The sequence below is a fragment of the Amia ocellicauda genome, chromosome 5, assembly GCF_036373705.1.
Source record: "Amia ocellicauda isolate fAmiCal2 chromosome 5, fAmiCal2.hap1, whole genome shotgun sequence".
Taxonomy (NCBI): Eukaryota; Metazoa; Chordata; class Actinopteri; order Amiiformes; family Amiidae; genus Amia; species Amia ocellicauda.
The window spans coordinates 22,316,798-22,336,581 of record NC_089854.1 but is presented as its reverse complement, the minus strand read 5'-3'; the positions used below and the strand labels follow the sequence as shown (position 1 = coordinate 22,336,581).

The 19,784-nt window shown below is 41.7% G+C and overlaps 1 protein-coding gene across 1 annotated transcript in view; it reads left to right on the top strand.

Annotated features, from left to right (window-relative positions):
* Nucleotides 1-19,784, top strand: part of usp43a (ubiquitin specific peptidase 43a) — a 120,827-nt gene that overhangs the window by 74,406 nt on the left and 26,637 nt on the right. Inside the window, exons 7-8 of the mRNA XM_066704343.1 lie at nt 2,147-2,309; nt 11,840-11,951. Of these exons, the coding sequence (XP_066560440.1) occupies nt 2,147-2,309; nt 11,840-11,951 (275 nt within the window). The remainder of the gene's footprint in view (nt 1-2,146; nt 2,310-11,839; nt 11,952-19,784) is intronic.

Here is a 19,784-nt window from a genome sequence, read left to right as displayed (position 1 = left end):
AAAAATTATGTTCCATTGTGATATCATATGGGTATGGATCACTGTGGACTATATATAAAACTATACTTCTGTTCAGGGATAGTGTTTCACAATCCCTAATCACACAGCCCTGCACTGCAGAGAGACTATAGTGTCGTACCAAGCAACGTAAAAGGTCTGCGATAGAAATGTAGTAGTAAACGTAAAATGGGTTTCTGAAGCTCAGCAGGTTAAAATTGAACCCCAAAGTTAATGTCCTTGAATAGAGTATTTTGTATTTGTGTGTGTTGGCTGAAATGGGCATGGATCTCTCCTGTGTCTGCGGTACATCTTTATTTCAATCTCCTGCTGCGTGCTTCACAATGACCGGAGATCGGCTCCACACACGTTCAAAACCAGGATTCACAGGATTTCAGAGCTGATTTCTAGCTTAGCGGTCGAGACAAAAAATGTCGGCCAGCCTTTTCAAATTGACGGTGGCAGCGGAGGAGACCTGTGAAGAGGATCTAATGGTTTACTTAAAGGCCGTGCCGACACACCTCCTTGCAGTCGGTTCCTGGATGTGAAAATGAGATGTTGATCACCACCATTTTTTGTGCCCATCCAGGGATTCGAGGGACATGCAAGGAATTTGGAAATAAAATAAAACTAGCTATTTTACAATTTGGTTCTACAGAAAATTACTGTGTTGCTGAGGATACAATTGTGGCACAATTCTTAAAACACGTTTTGTTCTGCGATGTTTAAGATTACCTTCCCGTGCAGTGTAGGTCTCCTTCTCTGGCCTTTTGAAGGCTATTATGTCCAATATTTGGAAATTCAATATCAACCTGAAGTGAGAACATGTTCCAATTTAAAGGCTACAGAAAGGGCAGTGAGGGAAATGAGTCGGAGCGGCACCAGCGTCCTCGTGTTCTTGAAAAATATCTCCTTTGTACATTTAATAACCTTCCAGGGACAGCTCGGTGAAAGGAAATCTTCTCTTAGACTGTCTAAAAAACAGGACTGGTATGTTTTAGGCCAACTTATGCTTCACCTCTTATAGCCCTTTTAACAACTTTATTATTCTTTCTTTTCATTAGTAAAGCTGAGGTGTGATATTACGTGCTTGATATTATAGAAAAGCATCACTGAGGATCCAAGGAGAACATCTCAGTTCTACTAAACCTATAAAGGGTTAAGGCCTAGTATTGACTGATCACTGTCAGCAGAAAACGAGTTTGTCCACAGACGTCCTCCGATGGCTTTGCTGGTTTGAGGTTCATGTTGCCGCATTGACCGTTTTAAAAGAAGCCACAAGAACAGTTCTAACTCCAAGCTGTGAAAATACTGAGCAGGAAAGTTGTTTTCTTCTGACGTCGCGCAGACGAAAAGGAAACCTTGTGTTGCGCCGACGTAAGTGTGACATTATGCGTTGGCAGTGATTAATTACTCTGTAGGGCCAAACAAGTACTTTTAATTAAATCCGGCGATAATGTCAAAATTATGCTGGGGTAGAGATGCATATCTGCACATCTCTCCTGTTTGCTGCGCACATCCCTAAGTCCCAGTAGCCAGCTTTTTATTTGATTAATAGCAGCACCAAATCAGATGACACACGATGCCACGCACGATAAAGCTTTCAGTTCAGAGGATGACGGCCACACAGCATTGTGCGGCTCGGCACACGTCACCCCTGTCATGAGGAGAATACAGCGGTTTCATATTGAACTTGATCGTACATACAGTGGAAGAGATTTTGTCCTGACCTTTTCCTCTGAGAAAAACAAAGTACAGTACAACACTCTTATACTCTTCCAGAGTTTGTAATTGTAATGGTTTTACAATTCCCACGGTCCAACACATCCAGACAATTGAAACTAATTTCCGAGAACTGTACCTCGACTGTTACCACGTGAATGGGTAATTTTGTGACAGGCAGTTAATGCTGACATGAGCTGTTTGCAGATTCAAATCACTAGATTGTAAAGGATGAGCCTTTGAAAGAAACTGTAAAATGTTCCCTGTCACACTTTTCATCAAATCCTTTTGGAAACTACTGAGATGAAGTTATACATTAGAACCAGCATGTAAAAACTGCTTTATAAAATGTGACTCTTACCAAACTATTTCACTTTAACGTACAGAGCTCTGAGTGTAATTTTCCTTGCTTTTGTCCTTCCCCCAGGTTACCATCACAGCCTACCCTCTTCCCCTTACACCTCTGGACCTGAAGGTCAAAGGTTACCTCCCACCGGCACCTTGTCCTCCGAGTTCTTGAACCACGGCAGCTCCTCGAAGATCCTCCTCCTCGTCTGTAACACGGCAGGGACCCGGCAGCAGGCAGTCAGGTAATTACACTCTCTATACCTGTAGCTGTACAACGGTAGCTTCGTTAATAAGGACTGGGAAACAAGGAGCAGAAACACGGAGCCAGGATTCAGTCAAAGCTCACCTGTCAAGTTTAATGAACAAACTGCAGCCGCATCCGGGAAATTAAAGCTGACACCACCACCATCGCAAACACAATTTGGACATTTCAGTTTGGATTTTTATCTTCACGGCACCAGGGGGATCAATTATTTCTTTTAACAACCCTTACAGAGTAGAAGAGCAGTTAAGTTCAATATAAGTGTACTTTCAATTTACTAAATATAAACTTCTTGACCGGAATTAGCAGTCGTATACTGACTGTATATTGGCTATATATCAGTACAGTTTACAATGTTAAAAGTGTAAAATTGTATACAGTGAGTAAGCAACCATCAATTCAGGAGGCAAAAGTTTGTTTTTAGACATTTGTGCATACAATAAGTACATCACAAACTACTAAGTTCCCTTCAGAACATGACTTCTAATTCACTTATTTTACATAAATGTAGTAATGTTGTGTAACATGGTTCCTCGGAGGAAGTTTGCTTCCAAGAGAACATGTTTTTTAAAGTTTTCAATTGTTCTCCGAGAGTGTTTCCACCGCGACCGCCTGTTTCAAAGTCGATTGACAGCCTGCGAATGATCGATGCCCCGGTGCCAAGAGTTAAGAAATTTGATTCGCTCCTCATTTGCGCTTTGCAACAGGGGGATCTTCACGCAGTTCACACTCAAATGAAGTAAAAGGTGAGACTATTATCGATTAGCTTGTTTGTGCCAGCAGGCGTTATTTGTCAACCACCGTGACTTATAATATCATTTGAGCCCCCTCGACTGTATCGCTAGGGCAGAGTGAGCACTGTAGTTGCCCCCCCTTCATTTGTCAGTGGACGACTCAAAACAGGTTATAATCGTCCGTGTCGCTATCATGATTCATTGAGGCTGTCACCGGCACGCCTCCGTGGTTGTGCGTCCTGTCGTTCGAGGGTGTTAGCGGTGTGGGTTTGACTGAATGAATCCAGCTTGCTGATTCAGAGAGGCATGTCTGGAGGCAGTAAATCCCTAACTGTTGGACCAGACAGGTGCCAGGAATTAAAAATGAAATAAGCTGGAGACGGCCTTATCAGAGGCCTCATCGGCCGATATCACGTGGCCTAATTTTGATTTTATTATTTATTTTTACCCAGGCCATTAGGAAAAGCAATAAAAGGAGCAGTGGCGAAAGTAATTGCTGAATTTGTTCTGCCTCGGTGTGAAATGAATTCTGTTTAAAAGCATTCGTTCCCCGTTGCTGGGGCGCATTGGTCGGAAGTACGAGAGAAAAACCCAGAAATTAAGTTTTTCCTACCAGGCAGATTGTAACACAGCAGGTGTGTGATTTTAAATGAGTGGTTCAAGAAAAAAAATAAGGAAAAAAGCAGTAAAATATGTTTCTGTATCATTAGCTCCTAATTCATTTATCAGTTTCTGTTATTATTTTTCTCAGTACTCAGGTGTTTACTTGGCTGTAATGCCAAGATAAGTACTACCTGAAAAGCCATGGCTTATACAGTGCTGTGTTAGGTGTGAAAAAATGCTGTACAGTAAGAATGCTTTCAGAAATAGACAGACATGTTAATTGCATTTAGTTAATTAATAATAGATAATAGATAATAATATAATAGATTATATTTATCAATTAACTAAATGCAAAGTGAGTGAACAGAAGAAAAATCTACATCAAATCAATATTTGGTGTGACCACCCTTTGATTTCAAAACAGCATCAATTCTTCTAGGTACACTTGCACACAGTTTTTGAAGGAACTCGGCAGGTAGGTTGGCCCAAACATCTTGGAGAACTAACCACAGTTCATGCAGCCCCAAACTTGCAAGGAACCTCCACCATGCTTCACTGTTGCCTGCAGACACACATTTGTGTACCGCTCTCCAGCCCTTCAGCGGACAAACTGCCTTCTGCTACAGGAAAATATTTCAAATTTTGACTCATCAGTCCAGAGCACCTGCTGCCATTTTTCTGAACCCCAGTTCCTGTGTTTTCATGCATAGTTGAGTCGCTTGGCCTTGTTGCCACGTCGGAGGTATGGCTTTTTGGCCGCAAGTCTTCCATGAAGGCCACTTCTGACCAGACTTCTCCAGACAGTAGATGGGTGTACCAGGGTCCCACTGTTTTCTGCCAATTCTGAGCTGATGGCACTGCTAGACATGTTCCGATTGCGAAGGGAAATAAGCATGATGTGTCTTTCATCTGCTTCAAGTTTCCTTGGCCGACCACTGCGTCTACGGTCCTCAACGTTGCCCATCTCTTTGTGCTTCTTCAAAAGAGCTTGGACAGCACATCTGGAAACCCCTGTCTGCCTTGAAATGTGTGCCTGGGAGAGACCTTGCTGATGCAGTAGAACTGCCTTGTGTCTTGTTGCTGTGCTCAGTCTTGCCATGGTGTATGACTTTTGACAGTAAACTGTCTTCAGCAGCCTCACCTTGTTAGCCGAGTTGGTCTGTTCCTCACCCAGTTTTATTCCTCCTACACAGCGGTTTCTTTTTCAGTTAATGATTGTGTTTCAACCTACATATTGAATTGATGATCATTAGCACCTGTTTGGTATAATTGTTTAATCAAACACCTAACTATATGCCTACAAAATCCATGACTCCCTGTGCAAGTGTACCTAGAATAATTGATGCTGTTTTGAAGGCAAAGGGTGGTCACACCAAATATGGATTTGATTTAGATTTGTCTTCTGTTCTCTCGGTTTGCATTAAGTTACTTGATAAATATAATCTATTAACATTCTTACTTTACAGCATTATTTCACACTTGCCTAAAACGTTTGCACAGTACTGTATTTGAAGACATTTTCAAGCAAGAGGGAAGTGAAGGGGGGGTTAAAAACCAGAAAAGACATTAAAATAAAGCATTAAATAATGTAAAGGCCTCTCAGCTTTCATATAGCACTTATTTGTACAGTGTTGCAATATAGAATCATATCATATCCATATTGTGCAGCATTGACCGATCTATGGGAATCTGGGCATGGCAGGTAAATCTCTGTCAAGATTTTTAAATATATATAAAATTCAAGAAGATTGTGATCTTCCATATACAAGAGGTTAATCTCTTTTTTCCAGTGAATGAGCAGTGAGTCAGAGGAGCAATGCACTCAATTTTTAATATTTTCAGGAACTTTTTCTTAATATATAATGGCATGACGTCACACTTTAAAGACCCAACTTCACCCACCAGCATGCATCGAGGAAACTGTTCAGAAGAGAGCATCTGCTAACCAAAACGACAACATTTAATTAGTTTCAGAAATGAGGTCAATGCTATTAATTTACTCCAGTTTGGCCAGTTTTCCTCCTTTGTACTTGCTTGAAAAGTAAGGCACTGTGGTACCATGTAAACAAGTGAGACCATCGCCCTTGACAGGAATAGTGAGTAACTCATGGACACCAAACGAGCACTATGGGTCGAATGGCCTCCGCTCGTTTGTAAACTTTGTTATTTTGTTCTTATCAAGATAAGAACTCAGCCACATCTTCTGTACTCTGTTGTTGTTGTTGTTGTTGTTGTCCGCTTCGATACACTGGGAAGAGCACCGGCAATATACAGCATAGGATAGGATGAATTAGTTTTGATGTCCAGCTACATATTTCCTATGTGAATTAGCCATTTCAGTGCAAAACAAACTCCGAGACCCCCCCCACCCCACCCACCACCCCGTTTGCCACAGTGACAAAGCCTCAGATGACCAACAGATTATTCCTATGCCTGGAATTCATTTTCAAAAAACAAATTGAAAACAAAAAAAATCACCTCACCTTGTCAGGAAGTTAAAAACAAAATCTGATTTCTGAAAACAAACTGCATGTTAAACGTATTAAAAAAACAAAAAAAACAATGCAGCACTAAAGAGTACATCAGCAGTTTTTATACACTCCTTTTGTGTTGTATTATTGTATTGCTTCTGCCTCATGACACTATAGACTAATGTTTGTTTAAGTTCTTAGCTCTAATTTAAAACTGATTCATTTTGTTTGGAGAGAAAAAACACGTTACTCGTAAAGAATGCGAAATTTGAAAGTTCACTCAAGCTTCCTTATCTGTTCCTCAGATGTTTTATCTAACAGAGAGACACACTGAGGCAAAAAGACATTGAAAACCATCCCGTCAGAAATTGCCTTTGTATTTGTAGGGGCGGGAAAGTCTAATGGAGTCAGAACTGGCCTGTTTCCCATCTTTCTTGTGTCTCAGATTCCTGCTTGAGTTCAGGAGCGATCTTCGCAAATAGTGCGCAGAATGATAACAGCCTTTGATAACACAATTTAAAGCAATTGTACATAACGACCAAACTTATTTTTCTTTTAGAAGCATCTCCCAAACTCTGAGATGAACTCGAATTCTCTTAAGGTTTTTAAATGATTCAATATCTATCTCATGTTGGGCCTTGGCATCGCTTCTGGAGTTACGTGAAGGGGATCCATGTCTTCCAAGTACTGCAAAACCAACGACTTCCCAGACACATTTATTAACCTGTCCCTGAGAGTGGGAGCAGGAGCGCCGAGTGAATCATGAGGTGGAGTGGTATTACCTAAGACAATTACCATAAAGGTCATTCCTTTCAGGTGACACTGGTGGCATGTGTGCTGTAGTTTGTAAGGAATATATGAAGGCTGTGGCCTTGCAATGCATCCTGCCTTGGTCACTTTTCTTCACTTTTCTTCGTCCAGGGGGGGTCAGAAAAAAACTCTTCTTCACGGCTGCATTCTGGTCATGCGATGCTGTACGTTAGTATTCTCTAGAAAGGCTGGTATGCAAATTACACGATTTGCTTATGGGCATTGTAAGCAGACTGAGAAAAGCCCAGACTTTACTGGATGGAAAAAAACAACTTCATCAGTATAAACAGTGAAATGGGAAGCGGCCCTTTCATTTCTGCATCTGTAAACCACCATTTTATTATTACCTTGAGTAATTGTTTTTTTGTTTTTGTCAAGGTTTTATTCTGTGATTTATTTCCCAAATTTCAGCTTGCTCGCTCCAGTCTGTAATAAAGGACATTTATTCTTGTGTCTGTGTGCCCTGTGGTATCACATTTTTTGTGAGTGAATGTAAAGTCTAGTGTAAAATGCGAAAAATACATTTTTCACGAGTATGTGTCCTTGCGGAGGCTTTCTTTTATTATGATGAATGTTCGCTGCCCAGTCAAACAGAGCCTTTTCTCTCCTCACCAGTTCAACTGAAAGCAGTCTTGACATGACTTTGTGTCTGTACTGTCATGACGCCACAAGAGAAAACCCTGCAGACACAAAGGCTTTTGTTCATCTCAAAGCCTTTTAATTCCCAGCGAGATTCACGAAACGTGCTGTGGGAAACATGACTGTGAGAAGGGATTAAAAAATGCTGTGTACATTCGTGTGCATGATCTTTAAAGAGAGAGCAAAAGCTCATCATCATCTCGTCCCCCGGAGCGCAGAGCCGTGGACTGGTCGCCAAGGTGTCCTTCATCCTGTCTCACCCAGACACTGTCCTACTCTGGGTGGCCGTTTTTCATATCTCAGTCATTACACAGTTTTTCTGACACTGAGCTGGAACACATGCGTTCACTCATCGACAACACTTTGATTAAAGAGGCTCTATGCCAGTGTTTCCCAACCTTGTTTCTGGGGAGCCAATATGTGGCTGATTTGTGTTCCAGCTGAGCTCTCAACTATTTAATCAAAACCTTAATCGAATGAAATTGCTTCTGTGAATGGACTCTTATAGTTGTTTAACTAACAGAAATTTGGAGAATTCAAGTCCCTTACAATGATTTTATATTTACTCTGTAATCTTCAACTGTGAAAAATGATTCATAAGCTGTGATTGGGTCAATTATTGGTTCAATGAAGTCGTTGAGAGCTCGGTCGGAAAAAAACATTGGGTTCCCAGGACTGGGGTTGGGAGACGCTGCTCTCTGCACACCCTGCATGTCCAGGCTGAGATTGGGGGTGATTCTGGGGCACTTCCAGTTAGAGATATCTTGCCATGATGTTTAATACAGAGCTGGATATGAGGAAGTTTAAAAACAAATAGCAAAAATACACAACCACGGCTTTCCCATGGTTATCCCAGCTTATCCCACACAGACACTCTTGTCCTGTCCTGAAAACCAGCCCACTCACCCTGGTACCCTAATTCACCAAGGCTGCATAGCCCATCTCATCCACCGAGCTGCTCATTGTGGATCTTTTCCATAAGTCGCATCACTTTCTGTGTTGATAGTGGCCTGCTATTCTTGCCCCCCAGATTCCCTCACAGACCCATCACAACAAGACCTTTGTCCTCAGCCTGACAACCTTGACACAGACCAATACCCAAGAGCACCTGCTTTCCCTTCTATTGACATGCTTTTCTCTGTAGCTGTATAGTGCAACGGTGAATCCCCAATATCCAAAGAAAAAAACACTACTTTCTCCACTTCAAGTAAAGTCTGGCATCCAAGTATTTATGCATTTTATTTATATGCGATTCGTCTTTCATTGCCCTCCAGCGTTGCCCAGACATTGTATGCGTGAGTTTGTGTGTGTGTGTGTGTGTGTGTGTGTGTGTGTGTCTGTGTCTGTGTCTGCTTTTGCAATTCACCTATGCCCACCTTCTGAGGCACACGGCTGAGAGGGACAAGATTTCCATTGCTCTGACACCCAACTCAGTAGATCTACATGATAAGAGGCTTGTACTGGCCAGCCAGGCTTCCTGTGGAGGAACCTGACTCCACTTCCCACAAACCTGTACCTGTCATCCATATAGCAACGATCCAGGCATCTGGAATTTTTTTCCTGTCAGGAGCCATTGGGCCAAGAAGCTGTCAGTTTCAGACACTTCCCTTATTGTCTTTTATTAAATAGATATATTAGGAGCCTGTGGATTTCATTGCCAGTGAAACTGGCTACCGTTGATGTGTGATATGCACTCCAGAAGGGAAATACAAGAACGTTAAAAGGGATGTGGCAGGATACTGTGTTCCAGGAGCCATCTGGCAGCCAGGAGAAGAAAAAGAAAAAGCACAACAAGCTGACCAATGCTCGTCCACTAGCATATGCTCTTTGTGTGACACGTGTCACTGGGGGCCTTACAGAACAGCCTGGGTCACATAATCGCAATTAACCGCTTTGAATTAGTCTCAAACAAATACTGTAACACTTGCAAACTCCTTTTAATATTTACATGTCTCATGGCTGTACTGGGCAGTTGGACAGCGATGTGGAAAGGAAATGTCAAGGTCTTCAGAGGAAATTCTCGGGGGCATGGACCAGCCGGACTGAGTGGTGGCTGTGGGGGGTGGGGGCTGAATCGCAGTAATAAATGAAGGATAAACTCTGGAATCTCTATAATACATATTGAAAATGTCAAGACCTTGCTGCAGGAGTTTTTGCAGGTTTCTTTCTATAACTGCAGGAGTTTCTACTCCTCTGTAACCTCTTCTGTAATGAATGGCTTAATGCTGCTTCAGAACTCTTTTTCGTTCTTTAAGTGGTTGCTCACTGATGTATGCATTTTTTTAAATAAAACTATCATCGTATCTTTTTTTTAATAACCAGCGTTACAGGGATCGCTGAGAGGTAATTAGATGACATCTTTTGATGTTTCCCAGCGCCTGGCTGCCGAAGCCGTGGAATGCCCGAGCTGAATTAATATTGATTGGAAATTAACATCATATACTTAGAAAATTAGCACTGTCAGCTGACTCTGGTACTCATGTTAATAATTACAATGAGATTAATTTTGAGGGTACATCTATGTTGAAAATCTCCATGATTCACAGGCACATTTTACCCTTGAGTAAATAAAATTGTAATCCGTCTGATGGAAAATGTTGGGTTTTGTGGTATCGATTTGAGGTAGAAAAAAACAAAAAACAAATTGCAAGGGTTTGTCATCCATGTCTGACTTTGTTTTTATTGTTTTTTTCTTCCTTTTCTCATCGCTTAATTAGATTGCAAAGTAAAAAAGAAAAAAGTTCAAATAGACATCTCTGTTTAATAGGGGGAAAAAAAGTGAAAATTGCTCAAACTCCTGCCGTCCCAAAGGGGCCAGAGATGAAATTGAAATGGAGGCTGAAGTTCTCGGTGAGTGACGCCTCTGTGATGTTTTATTCATGGGGCTCACTCTCAGCACTGGCGTATGGAGCTGGAAAAAGGGACACAGACCTTCAGGATTGAGCGCAGCTCTCTTAAGGCAGATGCTTAAAATGTAAATCATTGGAGCCGCATACACTGGGATATTAATATTGTCCTGAACTTGTTTCTCGGCACGGGAGAGATGAGCCACGTGCAGCTTTCCTTGTTAGGTTGTTTGTCCAGCCTTTGTGATTCTCCTCTTCCTAGTATGTCTTCAAGAAAACGCAACTCCTTAAACTTTCATGGCCAATTCCATAAAACTGAGGGATTTTTAGATCAATATGGCTCACAGTCAAGACCATAAAGGTCTGAGTTGACGTTAACCAGTTGAGACAACCAGCCACAGCCTATACTGGAACCGGCAACTTTTCGACCGTACGTTACCTCTCCCCCCAACATCTAAGATTGAGGCATTCTAGCGACTGGGAGAGCCCTACCCGATAAATACTAATCAATACCAACCACAAGGGTAGACCAAGAGTGCATGATACCATGTGACGTCCACCCTGTCTAACCCTGTGGTTTAGTGTTTGTCAGGCAATGAAGTGCTTCCCATTGGGGGATTGTTTCTAAGTTGATGCCAGCTTGGTATATTTACTCACCCCGAACCGGGGTTTGATGAATCTGATGAAGTGAATGACTTGAGTATAAGATGCATAAAACTCACAGATGGAGGCTCTGAGATTCTCTGTGGACCTTCTACCCCTGAGCTCACTTATGTACACAGCTTTCTTACCCATGGGATCCATCTTAACATTTAAGTTAGGTGTCTATGCCTCTTTTTTCCTTTTTCCACTTATTCTCCCCTTCTCTGTCTACAGCAATTATCTGTCTGAGCTGCTAATAAAAGCTTGTAGGATCTTGTAAAAGCTTGTGTTTCTGTGGAGAGCAGTGCAAGTGTGCTGACTGTACGGGGGGGTAGGGGGGCAAGCTCTGTGTAACGGAATAAAAGCAAACACCGTCGGAACACATCAAAGGAAGAAGGGCTTTGGATGCCATTAGCATTCCAGCAGTGTGCAGATTGAATTCCTCGACCTCCGCGAGATGTTAAATGTGTAAATGAGATGGGGCCGCCTGTGTCTCGTCCAGTGTATTGAGCAGTGTATTTCGATATTTTTTCTAAAACCGCTTACTGCTGATGCACAGTTCCAGTCTTGCACCATGCTGTGTAGTGCACATTTTGTTTTGATAGCATCCACCAAAATATACCAAGCATTTTTTTTAATCCCTCTATATATATCATGATCTATTTTATGTTCTCAAATTGGTTTCATAGACTTCTGCCAGCTGTAATAATGTTTATAAGCTGATAGCTGGACTGACTTTCTGTACCCCTTTCTCTCCCCCTCCAGATTCGGGCCCCCGTTTCTCATGAGAGAAGACAGGACTGTAACCTGGGACCAATTACAACAGAGTATCCTCAGCAAACTCTACTACCTGATGATCAATGGAGCGCAGACGCAGGTGTGTGTGAAAGACCGCTCTTTAAGACCTGCTCTACCACCCATTTATACTACCAGACTATCAGAGATGATGTCTTCCCTTTCAGACGAGTCCACAGACAAGAGTGCTAGCTGAGGTTGTGGAGAATCTGGTGCTCTTTCCCAAATGAGTTGTAACCTTTGCCCTGCATTGATTCCCTGGCATTGACTCCTGTGCACTTGTGGCCCTGTTCGCTGCTGAATCTATTAACAAAGAGATGGCATAATAAATAAATAACACATTTTGCAAATGGGTTATCGACGCCTGTTTTGGGACGGGCACCATTGGGACTAAGGATAGTACCAGGATACCCGATACCTCTGTTTCAGCAAGTTTCCACTTTGTTAATTTTGCCACTGATTATAAGCATGTTCGAAAGCAAGTGAAGCGGATCACAATACTCTGTTTACATCTAATTTTATCATGAAAATGCACAGTGAATTACTAACAATGATATGCAAATTCTATATACTTACATCTACCGCCATATTGAAATAGATTTTAGAAAACCACGCTATGGCACAACAACCTTAGCCCACGTTTGGTGTGGGGGGAGCTATAAATGTAACTTTTGGGGCGTGTGATAGTATATGTATATGAGTGTATATTCATATAAAAATAATATAACCAGAATTTTAAAGAATACACACAGGTAAAACCGTAACTAAAGGAAAAAAAACATAATTAATTTATGAATTAATTAATTAAAGTGTAATGGATTTTTTTTTCAGTTCACAGCTGAATGTTTTTCTTTTTCCTCCTGTTGCTGAAGCATTTTATTGCCTGACTCGAGCTTCCAAATAAAATTCTCTTTTAAATGCAGCATGTCGGGTCTATCCAAGACATATAAATTATTTATTTAAAAAGAAAGAAAAAACAGAACCACATTCAGTTAAAGGGTGCACTGATTAATAGCATGCTATGCTGACTATCAATTAGGTTACAAAAGTAAAATGTCAATTTGTTTTGTTTTAAAAAAAAAAAAAAAAAAAAAATCTTGCCTGTTTGATTATAATTTCCATTTAGAGTTTCATTGACTTTGTTAATTTGTTGTCAGGAAACGTAGCACTCAGACGGCATGTTAAGTGTGGAAGAAGCCAGGAATGTACACCGAATGTCGCAATACCGTAATTTTTGGAAACAAAATAAGTTACGTTGGACAGTATCCGTTTGATACGGTTTCATTTAAACAAAGAGCAAGAGGGAGAAAAGACGACACCAGGACAAGAGATGAATCTGAAGAGTTGGCAATTTAATTAAATTATAGCTTATTAAATCATAATCGGTCACCATCAGGGACAAAAATGAAACCTTTTTACTTTTTTATAATGGATCTCTGCCTGGTTGAGGATAAAAATATGTCCGCAGCTGCAGTGGTGTGCAAAAGTTTGATTTAAAATAATCATCATAAAAAAAGTACAATGCTGATTCTATTACACACTTAGACCAAAACTCGTTAAGTAAGTGTTTAGTATTACTAAAGGAGATGTTGCTTTGAATTGTGATCAAAACACCAGTGGATAATATCACGGCAGGTCATAAAACAAGTGCGTCCACCTGAGTCTGAAGATCTTACACTTAAGAGCAGGGGTGAGTTTGCAGAACAAGTATAAGGATACTGAGTGTCCTGAATTTGTCTCCGATAAAAGCAATGGTCTTTTCGTGAAAAACATGTTAATTGTCCAGTCTCTTGAATTTGAATTAACTGAATTATCAATTTGCTCCGAGGCATGAATTGACGGGGGTGCATTTGAGCACAGAGACCTAATAGATGATAAAGACTGTTGAGGCAGCAGACGGAAACGGTTACCCCATGGCCTCAGGGTCTATCCCCTCAGGGCCCCCACTGCATTTACAAACTGGCAAAGCTTTAAAGCTTGAGATCTGGGAAGCAGCATTACACAAAACACGAAAGCCTTGGGGCCGGCCTATCACTCTCCCAGCCAGGGAGTCCGCTAATGTACACGTCTACAAAGCCATTGCCTTTTCATGTTGTGTAAATCCCCTGGTGTGCTTTACAGAAAGAGCATTTCTGTAGCAATGCAGACAGTTTTTTCAGGCGCACACCCACCCACGTGTAGCCGCGTCGCGCTCCAGCTGCTGAGAGAGGCGTTCAGTGGCTCTCGTGAAGAATGGAAACCAGGCTGGCAGTGACACATCACGATGCCAATCATCCCCTGTGATTGCCTTTTCTTTTGATCTGTCACTTAGAATTCCATGTCAGAAATCCTACTTTTACAGTTTTAAACTTTAATGTTTAAAAGTCCCTGTCCTTCCCCTCCAACTTCTCCTCATCCCTCCAGTGTGGTGGGATAATGCTGGTCCAGGGGCACATCTCAGGAAGCAATTGTACACTGTTGAGGTGTGCGTGCGCATGTGTGTGTGGGCGGTGTTTTTCCCTGAACGAATTCAGCTGGAATAAAAGTAAAGTAGTTTAAAATATGAGATGGATTTCAGTGGAGTCAGCAGTTAGATATCCAGTTATATATACAGCTGTAATCCAGTCAGCGCTGCCCCCTGGCTACATGCGGACCGAGACCAATTTGACTTTGAACCCAGGTCTCCAAGAGTAACAGATTTCACACTGCACTGACCCTTTCTGCCACCCGGAGCGGTTTTCTGTTTTCCTTCATTCCTGTTTTAATCAAGTGAGATTTGTTGCAACTCTATAGTGGGTATGGAAGACTCCCGTGTACTCATCATAAATGTAGATGGTATATTAAGTCATTCTTTGTTCCCGATGCATTCAGCTTGTGTTCGCCATGTTTTGCTCCTCCGCAGTCTGTGGGTTTGCATGGTCATTAAGGCCGATGTGAATTCATTGCCGCACTTAGGGCTGTGCTGGGTGCCCAAGGCCGCGTGGGCACAGGCTTTTAATGACACCCCAGACGTGTTGTTGTTGTGCCTGTTTATTGTTTTGCCCCGAATGCTTGGAAGAGATAAAACCGATTTGTGAAGTGCTCGGACGCCAGCGATCGAAACCCAGTCCAAATTGTCTTTAATTAAAATTTGTAGACATTCAATTAACTTCGGGGATGGGTGCGCTCTTCTAATTGACAGTGGTGTATTTATAGGAGGCTGAAAGCACAGGCAGAAAAAAAATCCCAGTCTGACACGATAGATAATGTAGCTGCCACTATAGAGATAAGAGCTCTGCGTCTCTCACTGGGTAATTATCTCAAGGTAGAATGAGTTGGGAAGAATATTCGATGGATAGCTGCTTCCCATATGCCTTTCTGACAGCGAACGGACATCAAGAATATCAAATGAATCGTTGTGTGCATTAAAAAAGAAAAAAAAGAAAAAATCCGGGTGAATAATTGAAGATTAAACTGAAAGCTTATGACAACCGGTGTTGTCCAAGGCTTCAAAGAATGGTGAGAAGGTCTCCGCCACACGGGCTCCCAGACATAGTGTAGAGTGACGTTTTCTACCCAACAGATCTTCCCAATTATTCTCCTCCGTCTCCTACAGCTGGAACATGGCGTTTGCTTGTCTTCTTGGACATTCAGAGCCTGCAATGTCAGAGATACACAGCTAATACATCCAGGCAAAGAAGGGCACACCGGCTCTTTCTGTCCTAAACTTATTTTTGCCCATTTAGTCATCTGCAGAAGATCAATACCTCAGTGAAGTGAAGTCAAGCTTTTTCTGTGAGGATTGACAACATTGTATATCCAGCGTGTGAAGTTTGGGTTCTCGCCCGAGATTAAATGCAAGAGTGGACAGATGGCAAATGAGGTTACAGGTTGTGCTAATGTATATACTCAGGGCAGCAGCAGACAGGGAGTTGGACTAAGAAAATACTTGGAAAAGGGAGATCTGATCCTATAGATATTATTTAATGATAAAATGAAAAATAGTCAGTGAAGGTTTAGGATTACGGAATCCAAATGTTTTAATGAAGTATCAAGTTCTCCAGGACAGAAATAGTCAGTAAGATATCTGTGAAATCATAATGAATGTTCTTAACAGTTTAGTTTCTCCTTTCTTTCTATCTTTCGTTCTTTCTTGTGGCATCCCTCATACTTTGGCATTTCATGTTGCCTGTGTAGATGCTTGTGATTTTTGCGTTTTTGGCACTTCTCAAAGGTGTGTAATAAAAGCCAAATTCCAGGGCCTCCATCTCATTAAGGTGTGGATAAAGACATTTCCCCAGCAATCAGGACTGGCATCAGAGAAAGCCCAACTTCAAGAGAGAGTGCGCACCTGCGTCACTGCGGGCATCTTGAAATCAGTTTACACTCTTAATTTATAAGCAAATTTGGGGGATTGCAAACACTCTCTCTCTCTGTATTTGTTTAACCCCACTCTTTACTCATTATCCAGCTCGGCGCTAGGCCACCCTTTGTGTAGAATAGTAAGGTTTGTACTATAGATATGGGGCTGAGGTCATGAGATCATTTATCACTGTGAGGCTGTTATTTATTTGCATAGTAAACCCAAGGAGAGATTAGAGTGACAGGAGGAGTCCTCATACCTTCGCCCGTTCCAACATCTGCCGAGAAATGGATGCCCTTTGTAGCATGTTGGCAAGCAGTAGGTTGCTGGAATTAATAATATTAGAAAACAAACCAGCTCTCAATGAAGATGAAATCAGCTTGACTGTGACTGCACATGCTCTCATATCTCCCTACTAACGAGAGTTTTTTTCAGATGTCTGAGAAAGTCTGAATTCCTCCATTGTTGGACTGACAAAATTCAAATAATCAGCAATGCAAAGTGCAAAGTACATGTTTTTGACCATGCTGTCACTTTCAATGTTCCCCTTTTGCAGCCCGGTACAATGTCACTCAATTGACTCGATTTACAAAAACCGAAATGACATGATGCTTTTGAGATCTGGTAAACACAAAGCCTTTTTTAACTTAGTTTCACTTAATGTAAAAGTGTTTGCTGACAATTCTGAGTCACCTGGAACTCCGATCTCGGTGAATGCGACTGATTGCTGTCCCCCTTTTCCTCTGTTGAATATTGGTGCACAGAGATCTTGGTTTGTCTCCAAATTAATTAATTAATAATAATAATTATTATTATTAATTTCTTAGCAGACGCCCTTTTCCAGGGCAATAGTACTATGCAATTAATCATACTGATGAGCAAGTAGATGCTTCTGGCATTTCCTCTGACTTTGTTTCACTTCCCTCAGGTCACACTGGACCCAGAGCCTAATGAGGCTATGCATTTTGATATCAACAAATTATATACACCAACTCCACCTGCTGGCTGTGCCATGCATTGCATCTTTTTGTGACTTGAGTTTAATTAGAAACACCCAGTGCTGGAAAAGGAACCATGGCTTCTTCCATGGGATTTCCCACATGGTCTATGTAATGCTTCATTGCCTTAGTGCCCGTGGGGTAATTAGCAGCTGAAGCAGAATTGACTTCCCCATAATCTGCGTGGAGGGCCAGTTCTGTCCTCCTTCATTGATTGTGGGCTTGAGAGGAAAGACAAATGTCTGGGCTGACTGGGCTGAAGAAACCAACCCAGCTTCGACATTAAGGAAAACAACAAAAGAAATCGTAGTCGATTGGGATTCACACCAGTTTTAAACCAGATCCTTGGCAACACAGAGGCGGCTCCACTTGCTTCTGAGTAACAGATAAAAGGGCTGTTGATTTTGTATGTATGCGTTTAATTTTTTTTTCCTTTTTTTTTAAATCTTTTCCATTTTCTAAGATCCCCCGTGTTCCTTCCCTGGGTGCCTGTACAGCTGTTTTGATGAGATGGAACTGGATTAATTACCATTCTGGCACTGTATTTCCTCCTTGGCTTTGTGTACAAGAGAGCAAAGAAAATAAACCCAGGGATTTGGTATCTCAGTTCAGGATATTTCCCAGCCAGATGGGTTGACCGGAGCTCTTGTTTTTTTGTTTTTTTTTCCTGAAAATCAACTGACAGCCAAGGCACACAGTTTCTGAACTTGACAGCAGAAAATATAACAAAACCTGTCAAGACACTATCTCGAAACATTGGTCAACAGCCCATAGCTGCTGTGTGCAGACTTGCACTGAGTGGGCGTGTGTGTGTGTGTGTTTCTTCTCCTTTCAAAAATACGACAGATGGCACAGCAGTATGTCACCTCCAGCTTGGCCATGCCTGGGTGGTTTCCTGCCAGCGACCTGCTAAAAAGAAATCCCCTTTACTCTTCATCGCAGTCGGTCTTGAAGTGAAAAGTCAAAGCCCCCATTTTCTCCATGTATCATTATTTACAAATCGCCGTCCAAAGAATGAGACTTCAGGTCAGGCCTTAACTTGGACAGCAGCCAGCTCAGAAATTGTCCAAATCACACCCCTCTGCACCCCTTCACTCACTTATTAGAGTCAGTTTAACATGTGCTGCCGGCTCCCATCTCAAAAGGCAGTTAAAAGCACTTCGCGCTCACCACAGAATCGCCCAGTCGCTCCAGCTGAACCATTTCGGGAGCACATAGACACGCTGCTCTTGAACAACAAATCTAGCTTGTGATATGGCAGCCTTGTCAATTGGGGAAGGTTTTCCACATGTCTGTTTCTACACCAGGAAGGGCAACTTTAAGGCTGCCAGCACAAGTCATGTAAGATTAGCTGACATGCGCCTGGCTTCATTCCTAGTGCTAAATGTTGAACAAACTATTAAGCACTGTTTATACAGTCAGAGAAAACAATTATCGAATGATTCATCCCTGGGACTGAGTCAGTCTCCGTCAGAGCACTTGGGAGGGGCCACAGTCGACCTGAACCGACTGCCAGAGCTGCTTTCAGGTCATCATCCTCCCTCGGGTTTTGTTGTGTTAAACCTCTGCGTGTACTTGGTTTCTTGTTGACTTTTGTATCCCATATGCATGTCTTTCCTTGAGTAATCTCTGTTACTGTAACTGATATGAAAAATGCTCAGAGTAATTCTGTATTATTTCATAAGTCAAGGGATTCAGTCGTAATTATGTGATCAGTTCAAAATGCAACAATGGACCATTATTATGAGGGTGTCAAACATGCAAATTGCAAATTGTATCATATACAAGATGTGTTCCCTGCTGGGAGAGGTGCGGGCAGACAATAGAACTGATATAAACTGGTGAGACTATACAATTAACTGCAGCGTTCGTCCCATAAAGTTTGGCCTTCTGTCAGACTAAAGTAAACACTTCTGAAGAATGTTGCTCATGACAACAACACATCTGTTTCGTATTCTGTCCCGCGGCCCCAGAATCCACTCGCTTTTGGAAGCTTGGTTTTCTTCGGGATTAAAGTTTTTTGTTTATGCCGCAGTGTAGATGAGATGATGTTAAAGAAAAACTAAATTATGATAAAATAAAAAGTGGACCATAACGTAAGCCCTTATTGTTTCAGGAAATACATGCTTCATGTCTTCACTAAATCAGAAGATCATACCACACCAAAGAGCTCTGTTTAGTTTAGTCCTTGGCTAATATTCCCAAACGGATTTCTATCCCTGACTGAGAGACGTCGGATTTTCGATGACTTTATTGCATTAACATATACAATAGAGCCCATATTGGCCTTCTTGAGTAGAAAATCTGCCAGAGGTCCCTTTCACTGTTGCATTCAAAGGTGACCTTAATCCAGAGTTTATCTGCCACAGCTGCGCTGTTACCGCCTGCAATCTCTTTGTCTTACACGGAAGAAAATGTTTTTTTTTTTGCAAAAATATGTAGCTTATTATTGTGCTGTGATGCACATAATACCCGGCAGGATCCTGGAGGCCTTGTATAGAATTCAATTGCTGGGAAATGAACAGTGTGCTATCAAATAATACATATGTTCCAACAGAAATAATGGGATGAAGGAAGAAAGAGGGACTGTGTGTGT